General features: G+C 36.1%; 3 protein-coding genes across 9 annotated transcripts; 2 read left to right on the forward strand and 1 right to left on the reverse strand.

Annotated features, from left to right (window-relative positions):
* Positions 1-377: 377 nt before the first annotated feature.
* Positions 378-5,662, forward strand: LOC131661015 (dual specificity protein phosphatase PHS1-like). 5 transcript variants are annotated; one of them, XM_058930410.1, is made up of 10 exons: positions 378-561; positions 636-757; positions 886-1,027; positions 1,305-1,481; positions 1,574-1,734; positions 2,203-3,259; positions 3,572-3,718; positions 3,809-4,036; positions 4,506-4,663; positions 5,079-5,662. In XM_058930410.1, exons 1-10 carry the CDS (start codon positions 439-441, stop codon positions 5,437-5,439), a joined length of 2,676 nt encoding a protein of 891 aa, XP_058786393.1. In that variant the 5' UTR covers positions 378-438; the 3' UTR covers positions 5,440-5,662. The 5 variants fall into 5 exon arrangements, with proteins under 5 accessions (XP_058786393.1, XP_058786392.1, XP_058786394.1 ...); XM_058930409.1 differs by having other exon boundaries at positions 648-757; positions 844-1,027; XM_058930411.1 differs by having other exon boundaries at positions 648-757.
* A 6,975-nt stretch (positions 5,663-12,637) lies between these two features.
* On the reverse strand, positions 12,638-19,602 carry LOC131661017 (chaperone protein ClpC, chloroplastic-like). 3 transcript variants are annotated; one of them, XM_058930415.1, is made up of 11 exons: positions 19,445-19,602; positions 18,516-19,097; positions 17,791-17,906; positions 17,562-17,684; positions 17,286-17,471; positions 16,317-16,532; positions 15,569-15,786; positions 14,819-14,894; positions 14,652-14,741; positions 13,178-14,360; positions 12,638-13,080 (listed from the first exon to the last, which is right to left on the reverse strand). In XM_058930415.1, exons 2-10 carry the CDS (start codon positions 19,078-19,080, stop codon positions 13,182-13,184), a joined length of 2,769 nt encoding a protein of 922 aa, XP_058786398.1. In that variant the 5' UTR covers positions 19,081-19,097; positions 19,445-19,602; the 3' UTR covers positions 12,638-13,080; positions 13,178-13,181. The 3 variants fall into 3 exon arrangements, with proteins under 3 accessions (XP_058786398.1, XP_058786399.1, XP_058786400.1); XM_058930416.1 differs by having other exon boundaries at positions 13,157-14,360; XM_058930417.1 differs by having other exon boundaries at positions 18,516-19,085; positions 19,445-19,601.
* Positions 19,603-20,692: 1,090 nt separating this feature from the next.
* On the forward strand, positions 20,693-22,868 carry LOC131657883 (cation/H(+) antiporter 4-like). Its single transcript, XM_058927234.1, has 2 exons — positions 20,693-21,667; positions 21,768-22,868. The coding sequence occupies exons 1-2, from the start codon at positions 20,693-20,695 to the stop codon at positions 22,866-22,868; spliced, it is 2,076 nt and encodes a 691-aa protein (XP_058783217.1).
* Positions 22,869-23,129: the final 261 nt, after the last annotated feature.

Genomic DNA, 23,129 nt, shown 5'->3' on the forward strand with positions numbered 1-23,129 from the left:
AGCATCTTTATAATTGAAGATAGATAAAATATATTTTTAGAATTTAATTAAAATACACCTATAAATATAAATATATTTTATTGTCAGTTAATTATAAGCACTAATTTATTAGAGAAACCTGATTTTTATTATAATCACATGTAAAATAACACAAATGGATTATTGTGATAAATTGATGAAGTAAAAAGTTTTACACAAATGGATTAGTGATAAATTGGAGTAAAAAAATTTGAGAGTGCATAACAATTAATTTTTTATTTTTTAATAGTAAAAAATTTAAATAAAATTTATTGCATTTTTAATAATTTTCAAATAATTCAAAGCATACTGTATTTAGCTATTTTAGAAGGATCTATGATCACGCAGTATTACCGTTACTTATTTTCTTCTTGCTATTCCCTCCAATGCCAATTAGTGTTTCAACCAAACCTAAGCAACATGTCAAATCAGCAACAACTCCGCCGTGAATCATCCGAGCAACAACTCCGCCGTGAAGCACCTGAGCAACAACACCGCCACCGTGAAGCACCATCCCCAACCACTATCTGTCCGCATAACCAGGTATCTTTTCCCTTTTCCCTCTCATTCCTTTCCATCATAATCAAAATACTAACTACACAAACTCAATCTTCAAGATGAAATTGCAGGATAAAGACCAATTCGACTCGCCCCAAACCGTTTCTCAATGGCTTCGATCAGTTCGCAAACGCACTTCCAATTCCGGTTTCCCTCGCTCTTCTTCCACCATACCTTTTAGGTATCTTGCTATTTCTAAACTATCTTTACATTGACTGTTCAGTGTATATCGTAGTAGTAGATGTTAACTGTTTAAATTGTGTCTAGTTTTGGAGAGGATGCAGAAATTGACATGGTTCATGATATTAGTGTGAGGGATAGGCTTGGTAAAGCTGAAATGTTGGACATTGACTCCGGCTCCTTTTCTTGGGACACGCTCTCTTCACTTCACCACATTGAGCACACCAGTAGCAATCAACATTCGGAGGATGAAGTCAATAGATCTCTTGAGGTTCTATCCTTTCATATGCTCATAATATTGTTTACAAGCACAGATAGTTACTATGCAGATGAACAATATGTGTATTTTTATTTGTTTTCTAATGCATATAAACTTCTTTCTGTATTAATTTTTGTTCCATTTAATTTTGCTGAGGGCTTCATGTTGTAGCAGCCTTAGTTTAGGTGTTAACTATATATGATCATTTTCTATCAAGTTTAGGTTGTTATAATAATTGTGTTTTATTTGTATGGCTTCTGCTCATTTCTTCTCATTTGTGTCCACATAGATCACAGTAAATTCTGGAGGGGTTGTCTTCTTTGCCCTTTTCAATGTAGATGGGAGCAATGATGCTTCTCCAAAAGAAGCAGCAGCGGTCATAAAGATATCTTCGTCAAGAATGGCAACACAGTCTGAACGACTTGGATATGAATTCGCCAAATGGTTGGGAGTCCAAGCTCCACAGGTCGTTGCCTTCTTACTTGATTCAACCCTAACATTTGCAAGTTAATCTGTAGTTAGTCATATTAATCTTTTACTTTTATTTGTAAATTATAGGCTAGAGTCATTCACAATACAAGTTTAGAATGGCTCCAAATTAAGAAAGCTGCCGAAAAGGCAAGGGATGCAGCAAGTTGTGAGAGTAATGTAATTGGTGAAACAACATGTTCTGAACTCTTGGAAGCACTCGAGCTTAGCCGGTGTGTCTTGTTTATGAGGTACAATTCAAATCTAGTTTTTATATTATAAGGTTTCAAACATGATTCAAATGGCAACAAAAGTTATATTTGGTTGTTTGGTTACTTTTGTCATTTCTTGAGGATTCTTATGCTCCATGTAGATGCATGATCTTACAATTTTGAATCTGGTGTGAGAAAATATCATCCTAAATTGGAGGTTCTGCAATGATTCAAAAAAAGCAATTTTAATTCAAAGGAACAGTCGCAATATTTTGGCAATAAACAAAAGTTAATTTCTGTTTTTTTGCTCTCTTCTACATGTATAGTTTGAAAACTATGATGTTTTTTGTTTTGGCATTGCTTGTTTGTGAGTAACTAAATCAAATTTAATATTTCTATATCTTAGAAAAACGGTAAAATGCAAGCGATTAATGTGTTTTTCCGTGAGTTATTATTTTCCATGTTAACTTTTGATGTTTAGTCTAATGATTCATAATCTTCTTGTAGTTATGTACATGGCTCACCTTTACTTGAAAGCTCTAGTTCATTTGAATCAAGGGATTCTGCAGAAAGAACGTCTGCAGCGCTTGGTAGGATAATGATGTTAGATCTTGTTATCAGAAATGAAGATAGGCTTCCATGCCGTCAACTTAGATGGCGTGGGAACCCTGCAAATTTGTTATTAACTGAAAAAGCAATCCCTTCACATTTAGATACAATAGGAGAAACCTTTGATTTGGCAATGAACCGATATGAGCCCGGGGTGGTTAGTAGGCTTGAGAAAAAAAAAAGATCTACTTCAAGATCGTGTTCTCATGATAATAGAATAAGAACACAAAGCTCTCACCTTTTACATATAAGAGAATCATCCAATTATACATGCCTTAAAAGTCAAATGTCAAGAGAATCAATATTTACAGGCTTCAACATTGTGGCTATTGACTCTGGTGTTCCACGCCGTCCTCCTGCTGTAAAACGTGTCGCTGATCAAGTCAGCTATCCTAAGTTGGTTGAGTTGGTACTAAATAGTTCTGAGTTTTCTTCTCGCCTGTTACATGATATAACCGGAGGGAAATTAGGAAGTCCTCCCTTAGAAGATATAACTTTAACAATTGATGTACAAGGAAGTGTTGTAACATCAATAGTACAGGAGTTCCGCAGTGGTTTTCGTGCTGCTCTTAGGGATCTGCAAGGATTTCATATATTCTTACTTACACTTCACCAGAAACTTGATAACTTGTTAAGATTGTTTAATAATACTATGAGCAAAGTATCATTGGGGGAGTCTGAAAATGGAGATTCACCTTCACCAACTATTGGTAAGTGCCTCTCTTCAACAAGTAAGGGGAGATTTTCTAATGATAGCCATCGAGATTTTAGTGATTCAGATTCACAAAACTCTGCTCCAAGGGCATTGTCATCCTCAGGCAATAGAAATGTTTGTGACTCTGTTTCTCCTATGTCAAGAGAAGGTTGCCATGGAAAATCCTCCAAAGGGGGTGTGGAGCCATTGCATGATTCCCGTTTTACAGCTAAGCTCCGTGAGTTCCATAAATTTGCCAAGGTTGGTCTCTAGGTAGCATAGGCTGTATACTAGTACAATGCCTTGCTTTTGCTGCACATTGCCTTAGTACCCTGTTTGTTATTTTTATTCATATGCTTATTGTGGAAAATAAATGATTTATGACAAGTCTGTGTCTGACCAATGTGTCTGACCAATTTAACTATGGTAGACAATGGAAAATTGTTACTTATGCTCTTGTTGTTTTTCTAATCTTTAATTGATGTGGTGTCTTTACAATGTAAGATAGCATTTATTTTACCATGCATTATATTTTTTCTTTCTTTTGTCTTATACTCTTACCATACTTTCTAGGTTGATGCAGAATCTTATAAAGAATTAGAACATTGGAATGAAATGCTCAAAAATGATGCTATCAAGTTGTGCCAGGAGAACAATTTTAATTCAGGATTTTTTGAAGGGAGTGATAGCAACACTGTCGTTGATGCATATGAATTGAAGGTATCTGATTTTAAACTATCAAGTAGAATAAGTCAATTCATTCATAGAGGATGCATATTTATATTAATTATTTACTCTATTAACTTTCAGATTAGACTTGAGCATATCCTTGAAAGGATTGCATTGATATCTGAGGCTGCAAATACAGAGAGACCATCTGCTATTACTAATTATTTGTTCATCGGTGGAGTACTATCTGCAAGATCTATACACACAATGCAACACTTAGGAATCACTCATATTTTGTGTTTGTGTACTAACGAAATTGGACAATCAGATTCTCAATTTGCTGATATATTCACTTACAAAAATTTCTCTGTGAGTCTTCTTATCATATTTCTATTTTAACTGCCCTCGGATTATTCTACTGATATATTTGCAAAAGTTTGCATGAGAATTGCTTGACTCCTTGTTTATATTATAATTTCAAGTTTGAACATACATGTAGATGTTCATGAATAATGTTTTATCTTCAACACCCTAGTTATGTATAACATCTCCGAGTTTCAAATGTAGAGAAAGCACTTGTACTTTCATTTTGAAAGAAAAAAACAGATATCTAGCTATTTTATAAAAACTACTTTGAGAGGCTTCCCAAACAAAGAAAAAAGTGACTTTCAGATTAGTAGCAAACATAAATCACTTTACGCAAAAGTTTAAACAAACAGGCCTTATGCTTCTTATTGTGTAGATCAATAAATATTATGTTGTTTAAGATATAAACTGTCTCTTAAATTCTGATTAAAGGAATAAATCCTAATATTTTTTCATTCCCCTATTTGAACAGGTATGTGACACTGAGAATACTAACATCAGCATCTTATTTGACGAAGCTTGTGATTTTATAGAAAATGTTGAAAGAGCGGGCCAGAGAATTCTAGTTCATTGCTTCGAAGGGAAAAGTAGAAGTGTCACAGTAGTCCTGGCTTACTTGATGCTAAGAAAGTAAGTAAACCTATGAATACAATATTGCCTAAAGTTGAAACTAATGTTGTGGAGCCATAGAGTTATATATATATATATATATATATATATATATATATATATATATATATATATATATATATATATATATATATATATATATATATATATATATATATATATATATATATATATATATATATATATATATATATATATATATATATATATATATATATAAAGTTATTTATAAAAATATTTTTTTGGAACACTTGTATATAGTTTAATCTCAAGGACAAATTATGTTAGGTTATTTTCAACTACTGAATTAAGTAACAATTATCTACTCCATTGTTAGCAAACATAAAGCAATCTTAATATCTTTTCGTATGTGTAATATTGCCACTGCAAGTGATATATGGGATGTGTGAGGCAGGAATTTCACATTATTAGAAGCTTGGAATACTATGAAAAAAGTTCACCGTAGAGCACAACCGAATGACGGTTTTGGAAAGATCTTACAGGAACTTGATCAAAAACTGCATGGGAAAGTTTCAATGGAGTGGCGGCAGCGGCGGAGACCAACCATGAAAGTTTGTCCAATATGTGGGAAGAATGCTGGATTGAGTAGTAGTTCACTTAAGCTCCATCTTCAAAAATCACATAAAAGACTATCATCAGGGAGTGTAGATAGTGCCATGACAATGGAAATCCAAAAGACACTAACCTCTTTGAATATCAGCTGTGGTGGGAATATGAGCCCCACACACAGGCAAGCTCGCTCAATGACAGATTAATATACTTCCCTTCTCTTGCAAACTCAAACTCTCAAGCATGAGTGATTATAAAATGATGATACTTTATTTTCTTCTCATTATTATTGATCAAATCTATCCTCTTTGGCTGTGATCTAAGTTTGGTTCTAGAGTTATTTTATTGATAAATTATATGTACATTTTATAGTGCAGTCAAAACTGTACACAATAGTTGTAGCCGGCATCTCAGAAGATCAAAACTTTAAAACAGATTTTGGTTTTTATTTAATATTAAATTCTGAAGTTAAAATTTGAACAGATTAGATTTTGATCAAACAACCTCAAGCTAGCTAACTATATGCAGTCAACTGACTTGTGCTGCTGCACAAGTAGAATTAGTAAATTTCAAGGTAAACTCAAGTGTTAGGTATTAAGACATAATGAAACAAAACTTTATTCATTTTGAAACTGCCTTACCTTGGAATTGAATTTTACCCCTTTGGACTACTGGACATTCTTACAAATGTATTTTTTTTTTTTAGAGAATGTTTTTGTGAATATATTTTTTTTTTGTGTAAGCAAGAATTATATTAACGGGAGAACTAAGGGTTCTCCAACCTTGATACACAAGACCGGCATAATAACCGACAAAAAAGAGATATTACAAACCAAATACGATCACGATAAAAAAGACATCGGGTCTTTACAAAAATCGTAAAAGTTGCACTTGGAGTAAGTAATATCACCCAAAGAGGACCATCTCCACATCAAGAATTTGATTTTCCAAACTATGTCATTAATGCTCCAAACTTCATTTTTTAAACAAAAGCCATTCCTTGTCAACCAAATAGTCCAACAAATGGCCAACCAAAACACCCCCAATTTTCCTTCTCTAACTTTTTTCAAACGGCACTTATCGTACCACTCCATAAAAAGCGGAAAGCAATCCTCCTCCTTCCAACCCGAAAAATCCGCCCACTCACCAATATCTTTCCAAACAAGTTTAATTACATAACATTTGAAGAAAATATGGTCTCTATCCTCCAAATGAGTCCCACAAAAAATACAATTTAAATTAGGGGTAGAAAAAGCAATACCTCTAACCTTCAAAAGATCTTTGGTTGGAAGCCTATTCACAAAAAGTCTCCACGCAAACGCTTTAATTTTGTAAGGGATCTCCATCTTCCAAATCTTTTCCAACACTACATCATTCCTATTAATAGGACCAAACGAAATTCGACGGGAAGCATACCGGTGATAACACGATGAAACCGAAAAAATCTTATCCTTCTCCAAATTCCAAATCACGGAATCCTTTTCCGAATTACAACCCACAAAAGTATCCAAAAAGTTCCGTAAAGACAACAATTTGGATAATAAACCCGCCTCAACCACTTTCTCTAATGAAATTCCCAAATCCCCCCATATCCACGCCCCGTCTCTCCACCCACCCATCACCGCTACGGAGACATTCTTCAACAAAGAAATATCATAAAGTTCCGGATACAATTCCGACAAACACACATCATTCAACCAACAAACTTCCCAAAACGGAGTGCTAAAGCCATTACCCACAATAAAACAACTATTTTCAAGAAAAGGATCTTTATGAAAAGAGGAAGAATTACCAACCTTTATCAAGTCACGCCACCATAAAGAAGAAGATGAAATTTTATAATGATCCCCGCCTCCAAACAAATGCAAATTAATATCTCCATACCGCGCTTTCAAAACTTCTATCCACAACAAACTTCCCCCCTTAGCAATTCTCCATCTCCACTTATTTAAAAGGGCTAAATTAAAGTCATTTAAATCCTTAATATTTAGACCACCTTTTAAATAAGGTGAAGTAACACCCTTCCAACTAACCCAATGAATACATCTTTTCTCGGATACTCCTCCCCATAAAAATTTAGCTTGCAACATAGAAAATTCCCGAACCACTTTAACCGGCATCTTGTAAAAAGACATAGTGAAAATGGCTAAAGAACTCAAAATTGACTTCAAAAGGGTTATTCTCCCGCCGAGATTCAAAAACCGGTTTTTCCATCCCAACAACCGGGTCTTCAACTTATCTAAAAGCGGGGTCCAAGTGCACTCCTTCCTCGGGTTGAAGCCAATTGGAATGCCAAGAAAATAGAAGTTACTATTTTCTATCTTGCACGCTAGATAAAAAGAAACCGCTTCCAAGAAATTTGTAGAAACGTTAATCCCTATCAATTTGCTTTTGTGAAAATTGATTCCAAGACCCGAAACCATCTCAAAAGCTCTCAACACAATCTTGACCGCCTTCACATGTTTCCAAGTACCCTCCCCCACTATCAAAGTGTCATCCGCAAATTGTAAAATATCCACACAACACCTCCGGTTAATAGAGAAGCTCTCAAACTCTCCAACCTCTATGGATTTTCGGACCAACCTCGTAAGAACCTCCGCCACTATGACAAAAAGAAAAGGCGAAAGAGGATCACCTTGTCTTAAACCCCTCTTCACCGCGAATTCCCTAGTGGGGCTCCCGTTAACCAACACCGACATGTCGCTCCTAAAAATCAATAATTCCATCCAACCCCTCCACTTTTCACCAAATCCCATATTTAATAACAATTGTCTCAAAAAGTTCCAAGAAACTTTGTCATAAGCTTTCTCAAAATCCACTTTAAAAAGTAAACATGATTTACCTTCTTTTTTTGCAAAATCCACCACCTCATTTGCCACCAAAACCCCATCAAGCAATTGCCTTCCCGGAACGAAAGCACTTTGGCACGGCGAGATGATAGAATTTAACACCGCCTTCAAACGACCCGCCAACATCTTCGCCATGAATTTATACATACAACCCACCAAACAAATCGGTCTATAATCGTCCAAGGAAAGCGGATTTGCGGACTTAGGTATCAACGCCAAAAAAGAGGAAGTAACCGCCTTGGATAGTTCTTTACCTTCGAAAAAGTGATCAAAAAATCTCAAGAAATCTTCTTTTATTAAAGGCCAACACCTTTTAATAAAAAGAAAAGAATATCCGTCCGGGCCCGGACTTTTGGAACCACCACAACCATTTAAAGCTTCTAAAATCTCATCTTCTTGAAACGGTCTTTCGATCCACACTTTATCTTCCTCACTAATGCGATCAAACAAAACTCCTTCCAAAGACGACACCATCCCTTCCTCCTCATCAAATTTCATAGAAAAATGATTAGCAACAAAATCTTTAATATCTTTTACCTTATCCAACCTCCCATTCAAAGTGTTAATGGGTCCTAGATGATTATGTCTTCTTTTTTCCTTCATGACTTTGTGAAAGTAACCGCTATTTGCATCTCCTTCTTTTAACCATTTCAAGTTAGCCTTTTGCACTAGCATGTTCTCCTTTATTCTCAATTTCATCCAAAACCGACTAGTAGCTTCCTTCCTTCTAAACAAAGTATCCGGTAACAAGTCCTCGCCTTCTAACTCTAAAAAATCATCCCCTCGATTAATATCTCTAACCTCCTCTTGAATTTCCAAATCGATTCTACCGAAAACCTCTTTATTCCACCACTTTAGCCGACCTTTAAGAAGATATAGTTTTTGTTTCAAAACATAATCCCCTCTACCTTCTACTTTGAAGCTTTTCCACTCGTCCTCCACAAAAGGAATAAAAGCACTATGCGAAAACCATTCATTGTTGAACCTAAATGGTTTTGGTCCCCAATCTTCGTTGTCAATCTCTAGCCAAATCGGACAATGATCGGAAATATCTCTCTCACCCACCATTTGCCCTATCACCCCCCAATCATTCAAAACCTTCTCCGACACAAGAAATCTATCTATCCTACTCATAGATTTACCATCTCCACTATACCAAGTAAATTTTTTTCCTTTACATGGAACATCCACCAACAAGCTTTTTTCAATAAATTCCGCGAACTCAAAAACTTCATGAACATTAGAAACGACACCTCTACCTTTTCTCTCCCCTCTCACTTTAATAGCATTAAAGTCACCACCAATGATCCATTCACCATCATTGTAAACTTCTTTCAACTCCAACAACTTGCTCCACAACATTCTCTTTTTGACAAGGTCACAAGGAGAGTAAACATTAATTAAGTAAAAGAAATTATTGTTCTTACACACCTTGATGCCGAGATACCCCTCCACTCTAAAACTCAAAATAACATCAACCACGTCTCCCCTCCACAAGGTTAGAAGCCCGCCCGATCTACCCGTAGAATTAGAGAACGAAAAACCAATATCTTTTGCATTCCAAAAACTCTTGGCCACAAAGTCTTGCATGCTAGTTAATTTTGTCTCTTGAATGAAAAAAATGTCCGCTTTACTCTTAATCACCAAAGAACTAATTCTTCTCCTCTTAAGAGCATTGCCACCCCCTCTAATATTAAAAGTTCCAATAATCATCACAACAACTTTATAGACTCCTTCAACTCAGCTTTTTTCAAAGCCGCTTCCTGCTCCAATCTTTCTATTTTCTCAATGGCTTTACCGTTTCCTCCCTTAGCCACCACCCCCAATCCTTCCATAGATTTCCATATCTTAGTTCCGGCTTCCTTATCTAAGACACCCCATTGTCTACCGTTATTCCTACTAATGTCGCTGCCTCCACTAAGATTTCCGTAACACATATCCCCCATGTTAGAAACCGCATCTTCCTTAGAAAGCTTAATAGAAGAGCTTGCTCCGGAATTACAAGATGAAGCAATAACTCTGCTGCCCCCAATGTAAGGCCTGTGTTTCTTCCCGCCTGTTAGAGCCAAAACCGGTTCCTTACCTTTCCCCCTGGTCAAAATTTTCATAGTCCTCCTATGAAGAGAACCGCCACAGTCCGACAAGTTCTTAAAAACCACCTTTTTATTACGACCCTTCCTGCAAAACTTAACCCCTCTAACAGCCTCATCAAAAACGCCACCCACACCGGCATTAGGTAAAGCATTGTTCTCCAAGCCAACTTCCACAGCAACTACGGGCCCATCAACTGGAGAAAGAACATTAACAGAGTGAGAATTATTAATTTCCAGCCCAAAATCCTCCAGCCCATGATTCTGTACAGAATCAACAGCACGCTGTGTCCCTTCTTTCTCCACCGAAATCGTCTTCGAGAAGGAGCTCTCCGGCACTGATGAGTCCCCAGCTGACTCCACACTGCTATCCCTACCATTAGGCCGATCCACAGTAGTCGCTGCGTTAACAGTCACACCATCAGCGCTGGAAAAATCTTCAATGTCATCCTCCGAAGCTGCAGCGAAAAGCGATGACATAGAATCCGACTCGGAGGGAACCAAATCATAATTTTCATGATCTGAAAAAGCACCCCTGTTAAACATACAGCCAACATCCTCCGATAAGGAAACACGAAATTGTTTGTCATCAATCGACACCACAATCGATTCCGGCAAACGAAAGTCCAACGAGACCGAAACCCTCACCCTAGCATAGTCAAGAAACAGCCCACAACCAGTGTGTTCATCTAGAGAAAGAAACCTTCCAAAAGAATTTGCCACCAAAACGAAGAACTCCGAATTCCAAGCGTGAGCCGGCACACCTCTAATACAAATCCAGACTGATCTACAAGTATCTACCACTCCCTCCTCCCATTTGTACACCTTCTCAAAGCAATTCTTCCACCAACTTTTGCCTTCCTCCATGAAATTACCGATAATTCCCACTTCCGATTCTTCCAAAAGACAAAGAGAATCTCCCAACGGCGTGACCTTAACGTTATAATACCCCTCCATCTCAAACTTGGTTTGCATTTCATATGTAGTACCTAAAACAACCACCTTGCCAACGTATGCTTTAGAGAACCTCTGATTATCTTCAGACTTTGACGAATAAGATACCCTACTATTGTCCTCAAAAGCCTTCTGCTGCCTTTTGTTATTCACCACATCAGCGAAAGACCAATTCCCGTCTCTACGAGTATTGAGCCCCAAGCTCGACGCCTCCCCTCTATAACTCCTAACAGCTGCATAATCTACATCTCTAACTCTTCTCTTGCCACCAACGTTTCCGTGAGAAGAAAGATTGGAACGTTCGAATCTAGGAATGTTGGCGTGGATTTTCCTCCCATTAATCTGAACATTGTCCAAAGAGATAGCTAAAAGTCTCGAATCTACGACCTCTCTGAACCTCGCAAACCCAAACCTTTTCCCCACCTTATTCCTTCTGGGTGAAATTGAGACCTCCACCACCGAACCAATACACCCAAACAAACCGAACAGATCTTTGGCTTTGGTGTCCTCAGGGAATTCAGAAATGTAGAAAGAAGAAAATTTCGACAACTCACTACCTTTAAAAACCGAGTTAAACGGAAAGGTTTCCCATTTCGCCACCCAGTTCCTAAAATGTTTCTTCCTCACATCTGTCCAAACCTCCCCCCTCTGAAAACCAACTTGTCTCATAATCCAAACCAAAGAGCAGACCCAGCCGACAAAAAAACGAATCTATCCAACAGACAAAACGCAAACGGCCCAAAAAGATGAGCAGATCACAGCTACCACAAGACCCAAACTCCTCTCCCTCCACCAAGGTCCCTGATCCTAGAACCAGGAATTTAAACCGAAGATGGAGCAAAAGAAGAGGAAAACCCTATGATAGCTATGTTCAGAACCCGAGAGACCCCACCAGAAAACTCGACTGAGAAGTAAAGGAAGAAGACCAAATACCTCTGAACAGAAACCACCGGCGCAAACCCTAACGGAGAAGCTGGCCACACCCGACGTCCTACGCCGCCCGACGCCGGTTATAACTTGGAACTAGATATGTTATAATTATTTTGTTTTGGACTTTTTTTGTGAATATATTGTTAAATGTTAATATATACTAGTACTAATAAAAAACATACTCTTTGTTCTTTCTCTCCTTTACTTGGTTGTCAACATTAAAACTATCAACACTAATGGCATGTCCTTCAAAATGAAGGGATTTAGTTAAAGTTATTAATAAAAAATCATTTCAAAGATAATGTGAATATGGTGCTGATAAGAGTTTAATTGTTCTATGATTTGTCTTGGTAAGTTTAATCCAAAATGTAAAATTTCAAGATATGAAATGGGCTAGGAAGTAAATATTTGGTTTACTACATAGGATTGGTATTCCAGGTAATTCCATAGTATTTGTTTACTAGATATGATGTAATGCATTATTTATCACCTTTTATTTACGATTAATTTATGAGAAAAAAAAAAGTAATAAATTAGTAGAACCTATTCATGAATCCACTTATTAACATGGATCCCACTAGTTTATCACATGTATTAATCTCTCTCATAGATGAATAGTAAATAGAGGGAAGGATAAATGGAACAAAGTCGGACTCATAAACTAAGAATACAACCTATTATGACATGAACCTGAAAAACATGTAACCCACTGTACACTGGGTCACATATTTCAAACAGATCTAATTACCCTGAATTTGTTGTTGTCATACAAGTATTTGTCATTACATGTCGATCAATAAATATGCCATAGCTATACTATACAGCAAAGCTGGGATGTTATATTACATATTCTATCGGAGAAACATAAAAATACTCCAGCTTCCAACGAAATAGCCATGGATGAAGATGAAGTGATGAACATGTCCAGGGCGTGCCATAGACAATTTTTTTTCATCATTCACACACCCTTTTTTGGTTTTCCCTTCTTATCTGTTCTTGTAATATAAGCCCCTTGTAACTCGGCCTATCAGTAATAGAATAAAAGATTTATTGACAAGAAAAACCGACTATGGCTATGTTTAAATAAATCAAGTACATACATCATAGAAAAGGTAACCAACCACATTATATAGAAAGAGCCTCTGGTAACGACTCTGGAGCGCCGCTGCTACCGTTGAGAACAATCACTTTACCATCAGAATCAACATCCACAATGACAGAATCACCCTCTTTGATCTCTCTAGCGAGCATTTTCTCAGCCATGCTATCCTCCAAAAGTCGCATGATGGCTCTTCTTAGAGGCCTAGCTCCGTAACTAGGATTATAACCTTCATCAACCACCCTGTCCCTAAATCTTTCTGTTACTTGAAGTTCAATTTCTTTGACCTTCAGTCTCTGAAACACCTCCTTGAGCATTATGTCTGCTATCTCCTTCACCTCCAATTTTGTGAGTTGTCTGAAAACAATCATTTCATCCAACCTATTCAAAAACTCTGGCCTGAAGTATTGTTTTAGCTCCTCAGTCACCAAGCTCTTGATTCTATTATAACTGCCGTCTTTCTCGTCGTAATCCAAATCAAACCCAATTCGGCGGCCTCCTTTCTCAATCACACTGCTTCCAACATTTGATGTCATTATAAGAAGTGTATTCTTGAAATCCACAGTTCTACCCTTGCTGTCTGTTAATCTTCCATCTTCAAGGATTTGAAGCATCATGTTGAATACATCAGGATGGGCTTTCTCAATCTCATCAAAGAGTACGACAGTGTATGGACGACGCCGAACTGCTTCAGTCAATTGACCGCCTTCGGTGTAACCAACATATCCTGGAGGTGAACCAATAAGTTTGGAGACTGTGTGCCTTTCCATGAATTCACTCATGTCAAGACGAATCATGGCTTCTTCAGAGCCAAAGTAGTATGCAGCCAATGCTTTGGCCAACTCGGACTTCCCCACACCAGTTGGACCAGAAAAGATGAAGCTGGCAATTGGACGATTAGGGTTCTTCAATCCAACTCGGGCTCTACGAATAGCCCGACTAATGGCTTCCACTGCTTCATCCTGACCAATGATTCTCTTGTGTAAAGTATCTTCCATCTTAAGGAGGCGATCAGATTCATCTGCTGAGACTTTATCAACAGGAATACCTGTCCAGGAGGACACAATATGTTGAATGTCAACTTCAGTCACAATAGGACCTTCATCTGCTGTCTCAGTCTCTGCTTTGCTCATCTCCTTGCCTTTCTCTACAAGTGCTGAGATTTGCGCCTTGAGATCCATTTCTTTGTCTCGCAGTTCTCCAGCCTATTCAGAAATTCATGGGTCATCAAGTCACACCAAAACATTGCACATTCGAATAAGGAACAGAGCACTGGGGTAACACTAAAGTGTTCTTTGAACTCAATGAACTAGAAGCACGGATCATTCTAGTTCAACTATAAAATTTCAGGAATTCCTTTTATATTTACTTGAGCACGGGTATTATTTTTCTTAGACAAACAACATTATCTCGTAGTATAAAGGTAGTTGACAATCTTCCTGAAAATGTTTGATGTTAAGTACTTTAGAAGTTAAATCTTCAGTGAAAGAAGTTACCTTTTCAAAGTCTTGGTTGCGAACAAATTCCTCTTTCTCCTTAACAATCTTCCTAACCTCCTTGTCAAGTTCTTTTGCCTCTTCTGGCAACTGGAAGCACATAATAGCCCAATTAGCTAAACAATTGAAGCTAGAACTGCTAGTAAAAGGGTAGACAAACAATATACCTGTGCATGTTGAAGACGGACTCGTGAACCAGCTTCATCAATCAAATCTATAGCTTTGTCAGGCAAAAATCGATCACTGCAGAGAACAAACATTATTATACGCCAGGAATCACTTTGAAAAGATTGGATGAGCATTTTGAATAACATAGATATTAATCAAACAGATGTAATAGAATGACAACCCCAGGAGTCCATATATTTATGACATTAATACAGCATGACATTAATATAAGAAATTCTTGAAATTTAAAGACATGATTCAGCCTAAATACAAGAAACATATTTTACATAGATGCACGTGTCAAGAGAAATTGACTGTTTCTCGTTATAAAATATATTGAAAAGCAATGATTACAATTTGCGAAAAAAGATATCTGTAATTGTAATAAAAATAGTCCAGTTCAATACATGAAGATATCTGTGATATATTTTCATTGCCCATATCCAACTATAATCCTATTGCCACCAAAGAGCTATGTTAAACATCCAGGGGTACTGATACATAGATATTTTAATTTTTTTTAAAATAAATAAAATATAAAAATATTGTAGATTAGATGGTTAAGCTGCTAGACAAGGCAGAGTCAGAGAGATTCATAGAGGACAACAACTAAATTCAAGAAGTCGAACATGTACATCACTTATCAATGGAAAATTTTCGGTTAAACATGCAACATTGAAATGATATCTATACCAGCATAAATGATACGCAAAATAAATAGAAAAGCGGATGGACAAATCATGACAAACCTGATATACTGGTACGAAAGTTGCGCAGCAGCTACAAGAGCCTCATCAGTATAGCGGAGCTTGTGGTGAATCTCATAACGTTCTCTAAGACCTTTCAGTATCTGTATGGTTTCATCTACAGTTGGTTCTGGTACTTTAACTGGCTGGAATCGTCTCTCCAAAGCTGGGTCTTTTTCAATGTGCTTCCTGTATTCATCCAATGTTGTGGCTCCAATACACTGCAGTAATATTTTAAGTCAACATTGTTTAGTACAATTTAACAATAAACAGCAGAGTGAACTCCATCAAACCGATTAACTTACAAGATACTCATGACAGTGAGAATATTGTGGGCACTAAGCACTTCAAAATGTGTCTAAATTGACCATTTGGTATTCCATTATCAACCAAGATTGAAACAGTAGGAAATGCCAAAACTTTAATTTTTAGATTAAAAATTCCAATATTAGTTTGATACTTAAGCATATATTCTTTAATTCTGATTACAAGCCAGCAAGTTAGCAACAACTAGCGACCACACTAAACTATCAGAAGACATGTCATATATTCTTTTCGGAAGATGTGGATTTGCTAGAAGTTTTATGACCAGAGAAGGTTCGAACTTTTTCTTAGGAAAATTTCAAGAGTGGTGGCTAATGTAATCCAACTAAAAACCAATTACTTCATCTGCTTGGATATAGCACAATGACTTTAAAGACATAATCAAAAAGCAATAAATCCATTTTAAACACTTTGAGGAAATTACTACCTGTAGTTCACCTCTTGCAAGAGCTGGTTTTAGTATGTTAGCAGCATCAATAGCACCTTCAGCTGCTCCTGCTCCAATTAGAGTGTGCACTTCATCGATAAAAAGTATGATCTCATCACTTTGTTTGATTTCTTCCATCAGTTTCTTCAACCTCTCCTCAAACTCACCACGGTATTTGGTTCCAGCTACAAGCAGACCCATGTCGAGGGTTATAACCTAGTTCATGTGAACAAAGCATATTATAAGAATATGTTGGATATATAAAATCATTCATTATCACATGCCTTCAAATAACAGTTTAAGATTTTGGAGAAGTTGATTATATCATGGCATCAAAGTCTCCCTTGCTAACTTGTGCGAACATTGATCCTTGACAACATCATTTTTCTAAATAATATTTGAATTTCAAATTATGGTAAAAATAAATCAGCACATTAATGCACTTCAAGCCTAAAGGGCTCTTCAAAAAGGGATGTGTCAACAAATATAATGGAAAAGTTATCAGCGGTTAAGTACATAATCAATTGAAACAACATTGAAGTTAATCATCGATGTTGTATAGCCATAAATTTGAAAATAATTGAAAGAGACCTGAATACCCCCTTGCTTGTTGATGATTAATAGTGTAAAGAGTGAAGAAAAGCATATCCATAAAAGACTATTGTATGTCAAAAACAATTGAGCAAAGAACGTATTCACATTATTCCAAAATCATATTACACTCCCAAAAACCCAGCAAGTAAAAATTATAATACTTATCCTACACTATGCAATTAGTAATGGAAACCATGTGACTGAAACGAGATAGCACTTCCTAAAGACTACCAACATCCAGGTAACATAAAAACAGGACATTTTCATAATTACTTGAACGCATCCAAATAATGGTACTCAAATATAGAATAACAACTCAACTAAATGGTCGGCAATTTAAAAACGCTAAGGGTTAGATGTTTTCTTTCTTTTAACCTTTTTTCCTTCGATTGTTTCAGGTACATCACCATTAGCGATCCGCTGAGCAAGACCTTCAGCAATTGCTGTCTTCCCAACACCAGGCTCTCCAATAAGACAAGGATTGTTTTTGGTGCGGCGGCCTAAAATTTGGGTGACACGTTCAATTTGTGGCTGCCTTCCCACCACAGGATCCAACTTTCCCTGAGGGACAGATGATAAACATTTTAGCTTTTATGCACCAAGTAGTATCATCCACCTTCTGTCATGAAGAAAACGAGGAACTGTCATTACCTCTTCTGCAAGCTTGGTCAAATTGGTTCCATACTCCTCCAAAGTTGGCGTTTTATTGTTACTACTTCCTGAGCCAACAGTAGCAGTAACACTGTCAGCACTCTCACCCACCATGCGAATAACCTATGCCCATTCCAAAGAAATTATCAGTCTAATGCAAGTTAAGAAGAAGAAAAAATGCAAACATTGATGTGGTAAAAAAAGATATAAACAAAGGTATAATACTAGCCTGTGTGCGAATGTTAGTAGGATCAGCGCCCAGGTTTTCAAGAACACGTGCTGCTACACCCTCACCCTCTCGAAGAAGACCTAGAAGCAAGTGCTCTGATCCAATATAATTGTGACCTGAAATTTTCATGGTGTAAGATTCAGAGTTTTAATGAGTTAAGACTTACAATTGAAATAATATATCCCAAATACAGCCAACCACTGAAAAAAATCACAGTCGGTAGCTCAATTTTTTTAAACACAATCGAAGCTAGATAGTATATTCTCCTGTCCTTTTTAAGAAATAAAAGACCAGATCATCAAGGCCAGGAAAAAGCATTTAAAAGAGTTAGTATTATTATATTTCCAAAAATACCCGTAACAATCATTTAACGAATTCACTTGCATTGGGAATATGTGGTTTCTAGTTAACATAAATCTCACAATAAAATACAAGGGATAAGTAAACGGTCATTATGGTTCAGTTCACGGTTTCTTTTTTTATTTTTCTTTAAATTGTGATAGGCAGCTCATCTCCTTAAGTAAAGTAGATAAACGTATGAACCACAACTAAATCACCTATACCTTATATTTCAAGCAACAATTACCGGAAAAAAACTAGTAAGTGTTATAGACGGATTGGAAATAAGACCAAAAACACTGTTAAAGATACAAATGCTTTTTGCAAACTATAAATTAGGCTATAAAACATAATAGAGGAAGGTGAACAAATGCATAGTTGAATACCAAGTTGGCGAGCTTCCTCCAGTGAAAGTTCCAATACACGCTTTGCACGGGGAGTAAATGGAATCTCGACAGCAACAAATCCACTACCTCTTCCAATTATCTTCTCCACTTCAACTCGTGCATCTTTAAGGTTGATTCCCATAGACTTCAAAACCTTAGCGGCAATACCAGTTCCTTCACCAATAAGACCCAAAAGAATCTGCTCAGTTCCTACAAAATTGTGACCAAGACGTCTCGCTTCCTCCTGAGCAAGCATTATCACTTTGATTGCTTTCTCCGTGAAACGCTCAAACATGGCTCTAGGAATGAATCTCTTAGCCCTCGCCCGCCGTGAAGAAATTGCCATCGATACTTTCGAATGAAAATCCAGTCCAGGTCTCAGCATAGTATCCAAATGATTGATAGTACGAAGTCCCGAGAAACCTGGCACTCTTAATCCGCTTGTTCGCGAAGCACACATCGTCTTGACTGATCGCTTAGACTTTCCCGATCCCTTATGTTGACTAAGCTTCTGCCCAGCCACTAGGCCAGGAACAGTAAGTGACTGAGCCAAAACTCTAGCCATGATTCCTGAATATCCGGCTGCATTAGTTAATAAAACTTAACCAATAAGAAAAATCACAGGTGATAATAATATCCACTTGCAAGGGGTCAATTCAAAATCAAAATAGTAATAATTTAAACTTCAAGTATGAATGCATGATTAGAATGAAAAATCATCATCAACAACAACAACAACAATCATAGCAAGGAAATTTAAAATTGAAAAATTAACAAGAAGAAAAACACAAAATAATTAGGGAAAAGTTGAATTACAGAATCAGCAACATCAATTGTAGTTGCAAATAAACAAGAACTAACAACAAGTAACAGTAACAGAAACAGTAACGCCGGGAGAAAATTTGAACGGAAAAATAACAAGAACTTACCGGAAGCAGTTCCCGGGATAAACGGATAAGATAAAGCGAATCAAGCAAGAAAAATTGATATTTAAGAATTTAGTAAAAAGAGACCTGAAGAAGCTGATAAGGGAGAAGAAGTTGTTTTTATGTAATAAATAAAATAAAATATAAAATATATGATATATAATGATAGAGGAAGCAAAGTGGAGGAAGGAATAAAATTGTGGTGGCAAATCGACTCAGTCACTAGATAATAATAATAATAATAAACAAAAATTATATTTAGATATTTTTATTATCTTTATATATAAAATCTGATGGTCTATCGGAACTTCCTGTACCCTCTCCCACTGAATCATTAAATATGATACGTCGATTGATTCGAGGTTGTGTCTATATACATGACACGTAGCCGGCTACAGATTCATAATTTTTTATAGTGAAGTCGTATACGTATCTTTTCGTAGTCAAAGTACTGTATCACACGCTGCCTTATTTATTTCTAATCCAAACTTTTGTCTATTTTGCATTTTGATCCTTCTTCAAGGTAACTCATTGAACTGATTGGTTCTCCTTTTTATTAACTGTCTTACCCAAATTAGCTTATTATTAGTTTCCATTAATTTCCTAATTACACGAAAATTCAACATTATGACAACAAACTTTACCTCACTTACAACGAAGCTATAAACTAGTTCTTATTAAACATTTTTAACTACATTATTAATTCTTAATTACATACACCTAATCCATGTATCTTTCTCTTTAATTATTCTTTTTCTCTTCGTGGGAAACTTTCGTCATGGAGATAATAAATCTAAACGAAACATTATTTGAAACAATGATATTTATAAATGAACCATTATCCTTTATAAGAAATAGTCGTTTTAAAGTACATTATCATGCTTGTATCATTGTTCCTCCCAATATCCTCTCTGATGGGATATGGGGAGATCACAAAATCGGAAGAAGTCCGTTAAAATCTTCTTTTCCGGTATTCCTTCTTCAAGTTGTTCTAATTTACGCCATAACAAGAGCTTTGACTTTTCCTCTCAAGAAATTAGGCCTGCCAATCCTCATTCCACAGATGATGGTAAGCAGTTTTATTAATAATTCAAATTTTAATATATAAAATTAAGAATATTTGTTAAATTATTATATTCAATTTATAATATGATCATGCATGAGCTTATATAAACATGCATGAGTCGGAGAAATTAATTATTAATTTGTTAGATTGTTTATTTTTTTTAGACTGGGCTAATTTTAGGACCAATGGTGCCAGTATTTGAGGACTACAAGAAAATATTGTTTCCTTATGGAAGTCAAGATACACTTGCAACAATAGCAGCACTTGGTTATGTGTTATTCTTATTCGAAACCGGTGTAAAAATGGATTTCAACATGATTTTAAAAACAGGAAGAAAAGGATGGGCGATTATAGTTTTCGGGTTGATAGCTCCTATGGTAATTGGTTTCTTTGTCCGTCATTTAGCGGGTAAGAGTGATCTTGAAAATATTACTCTTGAAGGAGATATAGTAATGGTAGGACACAATACAACATCATTTGTAGTGATTGTTTCTCTTTTGAATGACCTTAAACTTCTAAACTCCGAACTTGGAAGATTAGCATTATCTGCTGCTTTGGTTGGTGACATATTCAGTAACGTTTTTGTAACTTTTTCATCTATTATGATTAATACCAATCACCATATTCCAATTGGTATAAGGTTTGGATCTTTAGTTGGCATTGTTATCTTCATTTTGTTTATCTATCGTCCTACCATGTTTTGGATTGTTGAACATACATCTGAAGGGAAAGAAGTTAAGGACATTTACATCAACATTGTTATTGGGACTCTTTTTGTTTTGTGTTGGATTTCGGGACAACTAGAAAGAGGTCCTATTTTTTTACCTTTTATTTTCGGATTGGCTACGCCTGCAGGACCTCTCTTGGGATCTACATTGATTAAAAGGGTTCATTTATTGGGCATAAAATTGTTTTTGCCAATTTTCATGACTACTAGTACAATGAAGATGGAATATGGCTTCTGGAATTTAACAAAATCTCCCACGTTTGATATTGTTATGTTTGTTTTCTTTAGTGGTTACTTTGTCAAAATGGTAACATGTTATTTAGTCTCAATCTTTTACAAAATGCCTTTAAAAGATGGTATCTCTCTTGCCCTACTTTTGAACTGCAAAGGTGTTGTGGAAGTAACCATGTACTCTACTGCATTGGACAGAAATGTAAGTACTAAAATTTGTAAAAAGTTCTTATTTTTTTTCTTTCTAGAATACTTTTTACATTGATCAATGGTGTATAATGTATACTTGTTTGTGAATGCAGGATATTAGCCCGAAAACATATGGTGTGGTTATGATATTAATCATGATTTCAATTTGCATGACTCACATGTTGGTAAAATGTTTGTATGATCCTTCAAGGAAATATGTTGGCTACCAAAAAAGAAACCTATTTCATATGAAATCCAACTCAGAACTAAAGATACTAGTTTGCATTCATAAACAACACCATGTAACTTTTATCACCAGATTTATTGATCTATGTTACCCTATAGTAGAAGATCCTGTCACCGTAGACGCATTGCATTTAATCGAATTAGCTGGACGGTACTCGCCAATTTTCATTTCTCACAAGAAGAAGAAAGTTGTTGCTTTAAACTTGCATGACTCTTATTCTGATAGTGTTATTCTTAGTCTCAAACTATATGAACATGACAAACAAGGTGCGGCAATTGTAAACCCTTACACAGCAATATCTCCAGTTAACTTAATGCATGAAGATATTTGTCACCTAGCATTGGACAAGGTTTCATCACTTATCATCCTTCCTTTTCATAGAAAATGGTCAAGTGATGGCAAAGTTGAATACGATGATATAAACATAAGGACTATAAATTGTAATGTATTGGACAAATCTCCATGCTCAGTTGGAATCTTAGTGAATCGTGCCGTTTATCCAACAGATTCATCGCTTCGATTAGCCTTGGTGTTTTTGGGTGGAAATGATGATAGAGAGGCTTTATGTTTAGCGAAACGGGCGGCACGAGTCACTAGCATTGAGCTTGTGATATACCACATTGTAGACAAGAACAAAAGTGGAAAGGAAAAGGAAAATTTGTCGACAATGCTTGATATAGCAATGTTAAAAGATGTGCAGTTAGAACAGTCTAGAATGGGAAATGTAACATTTAGAGGAATAGAAGTGGAGGGTGGATCACAAACACTTGATGTTCTTCGTCAAATGGTAGATGAACATGATTTTATTATAGTTGGTAGAAGACATGGAATTGATTCTCATCAGACTTCTGGGCTTCAAGATTGGAGTGAGTTTCCTGAGTTGGGTCCTGTTGGAGATTATTTGGCTTCCTCAGATCTTGATTGCAAGGCATCAATTTTAGTAGTGCAACAACAAATATGCCTATAGTTGTAGATATATTGGTTACATGAAAAGAATGAAGCATTTTTTTGTCGTGTAATTACTTTAATTTTATAGTGATGATAGTCATATATTTTAAATCAAATTGTCAATTTTTGTTGGTTATTACATATTCCATGTTTTGTTGTGTAAATAATGAGATGGCTTTGCATATCTTAAATTCTCTTCTAATAATATATGTTATAATTTTGAGTCATGTAGTGTCATTATATAATTTTTTATATTACTTTTAACAATATATATCCCCAA

The sequence above is a fragment of the Vicia villosa genome, linkage group LG3, assembly GCF_029867415.1.
Source record: "Vicia villosa cultivar HV-30 ecotype Madison, WI linkage group LG3, Vvil1.0, whole genome shotgun sequence".
Lineage (NCBI taxonomy): Eukaryota > Viridiplantae > Streptophyta > Magnoliopsida > Fabales > Fabaceae > Vicia > Vicia villosa.

What these genes read in the sequence shown, in the direction of transcription:
- LOC131661015 (XM_058930408.1), top strand. Translation starts at nt 439, where the DNA reads ATGTCAAATCAGCAACAACTCCGCCGTGAATCATCCGAGCAACAACTC. An exon ending in AGTTCCATAAATTTGCCAAG is followed by an intron (nt 3,260 to 3,571) that starts GTTGGTCTCTAG and finishes CATACTTTCTAG; the next exon opens with GTTGATGCAGAATCTTATAA. An exon ending in TTGATGCATATGAATTGAAG is followed by an intron (nt 3,719 to 3,808) that starts GTATCTGATTTT and finishes ATTAACTTTCAG; the next exon opens with ATTAGACTTGAGCATATCCT.
- LOC131657883 (XM_058927234.1), top strand. Translation starts at nt 20,693, where the DNA reads ATGGTGCCAGTATTTGAGGACTACAAGAAAATATTGTTTCCTTATGGA. An exon ending in CTACTGCATTGGACAGAAAT is followed by an intron (nt 21,668 to 21,767) that starts GTAAGTACTAAA and finishes TTGTGAATGCAG; the next exon opens with GATATTAGCCCGAAAACATA.
- LOC131661017 (XM_058930415.1), bottom strand. Translation starts at nt 19,080, where the DNA reads ATGGCTAGAGTTTTGGCTCAGTCACTTACTGTTCCTGGCCTAGTGGCT. An exon ending in GGAGGAAGCTCGCCAACTTG is followed by an intron (nt 17,907 to 18,515) that starts GTATTCAACTAT and finishes TGAAAATTTCAG; the next exon opens with GTCACAATTATATTGGATCA. An exon ending in TTGCAAGAGGTGAACTACAG is followed by an intron (nt 15,787 to 16,316) that starts GTAGTAATTTCC and finishes ATATTACTGCAG; the next exon opens with TGTATTGGAGCCACAACATT.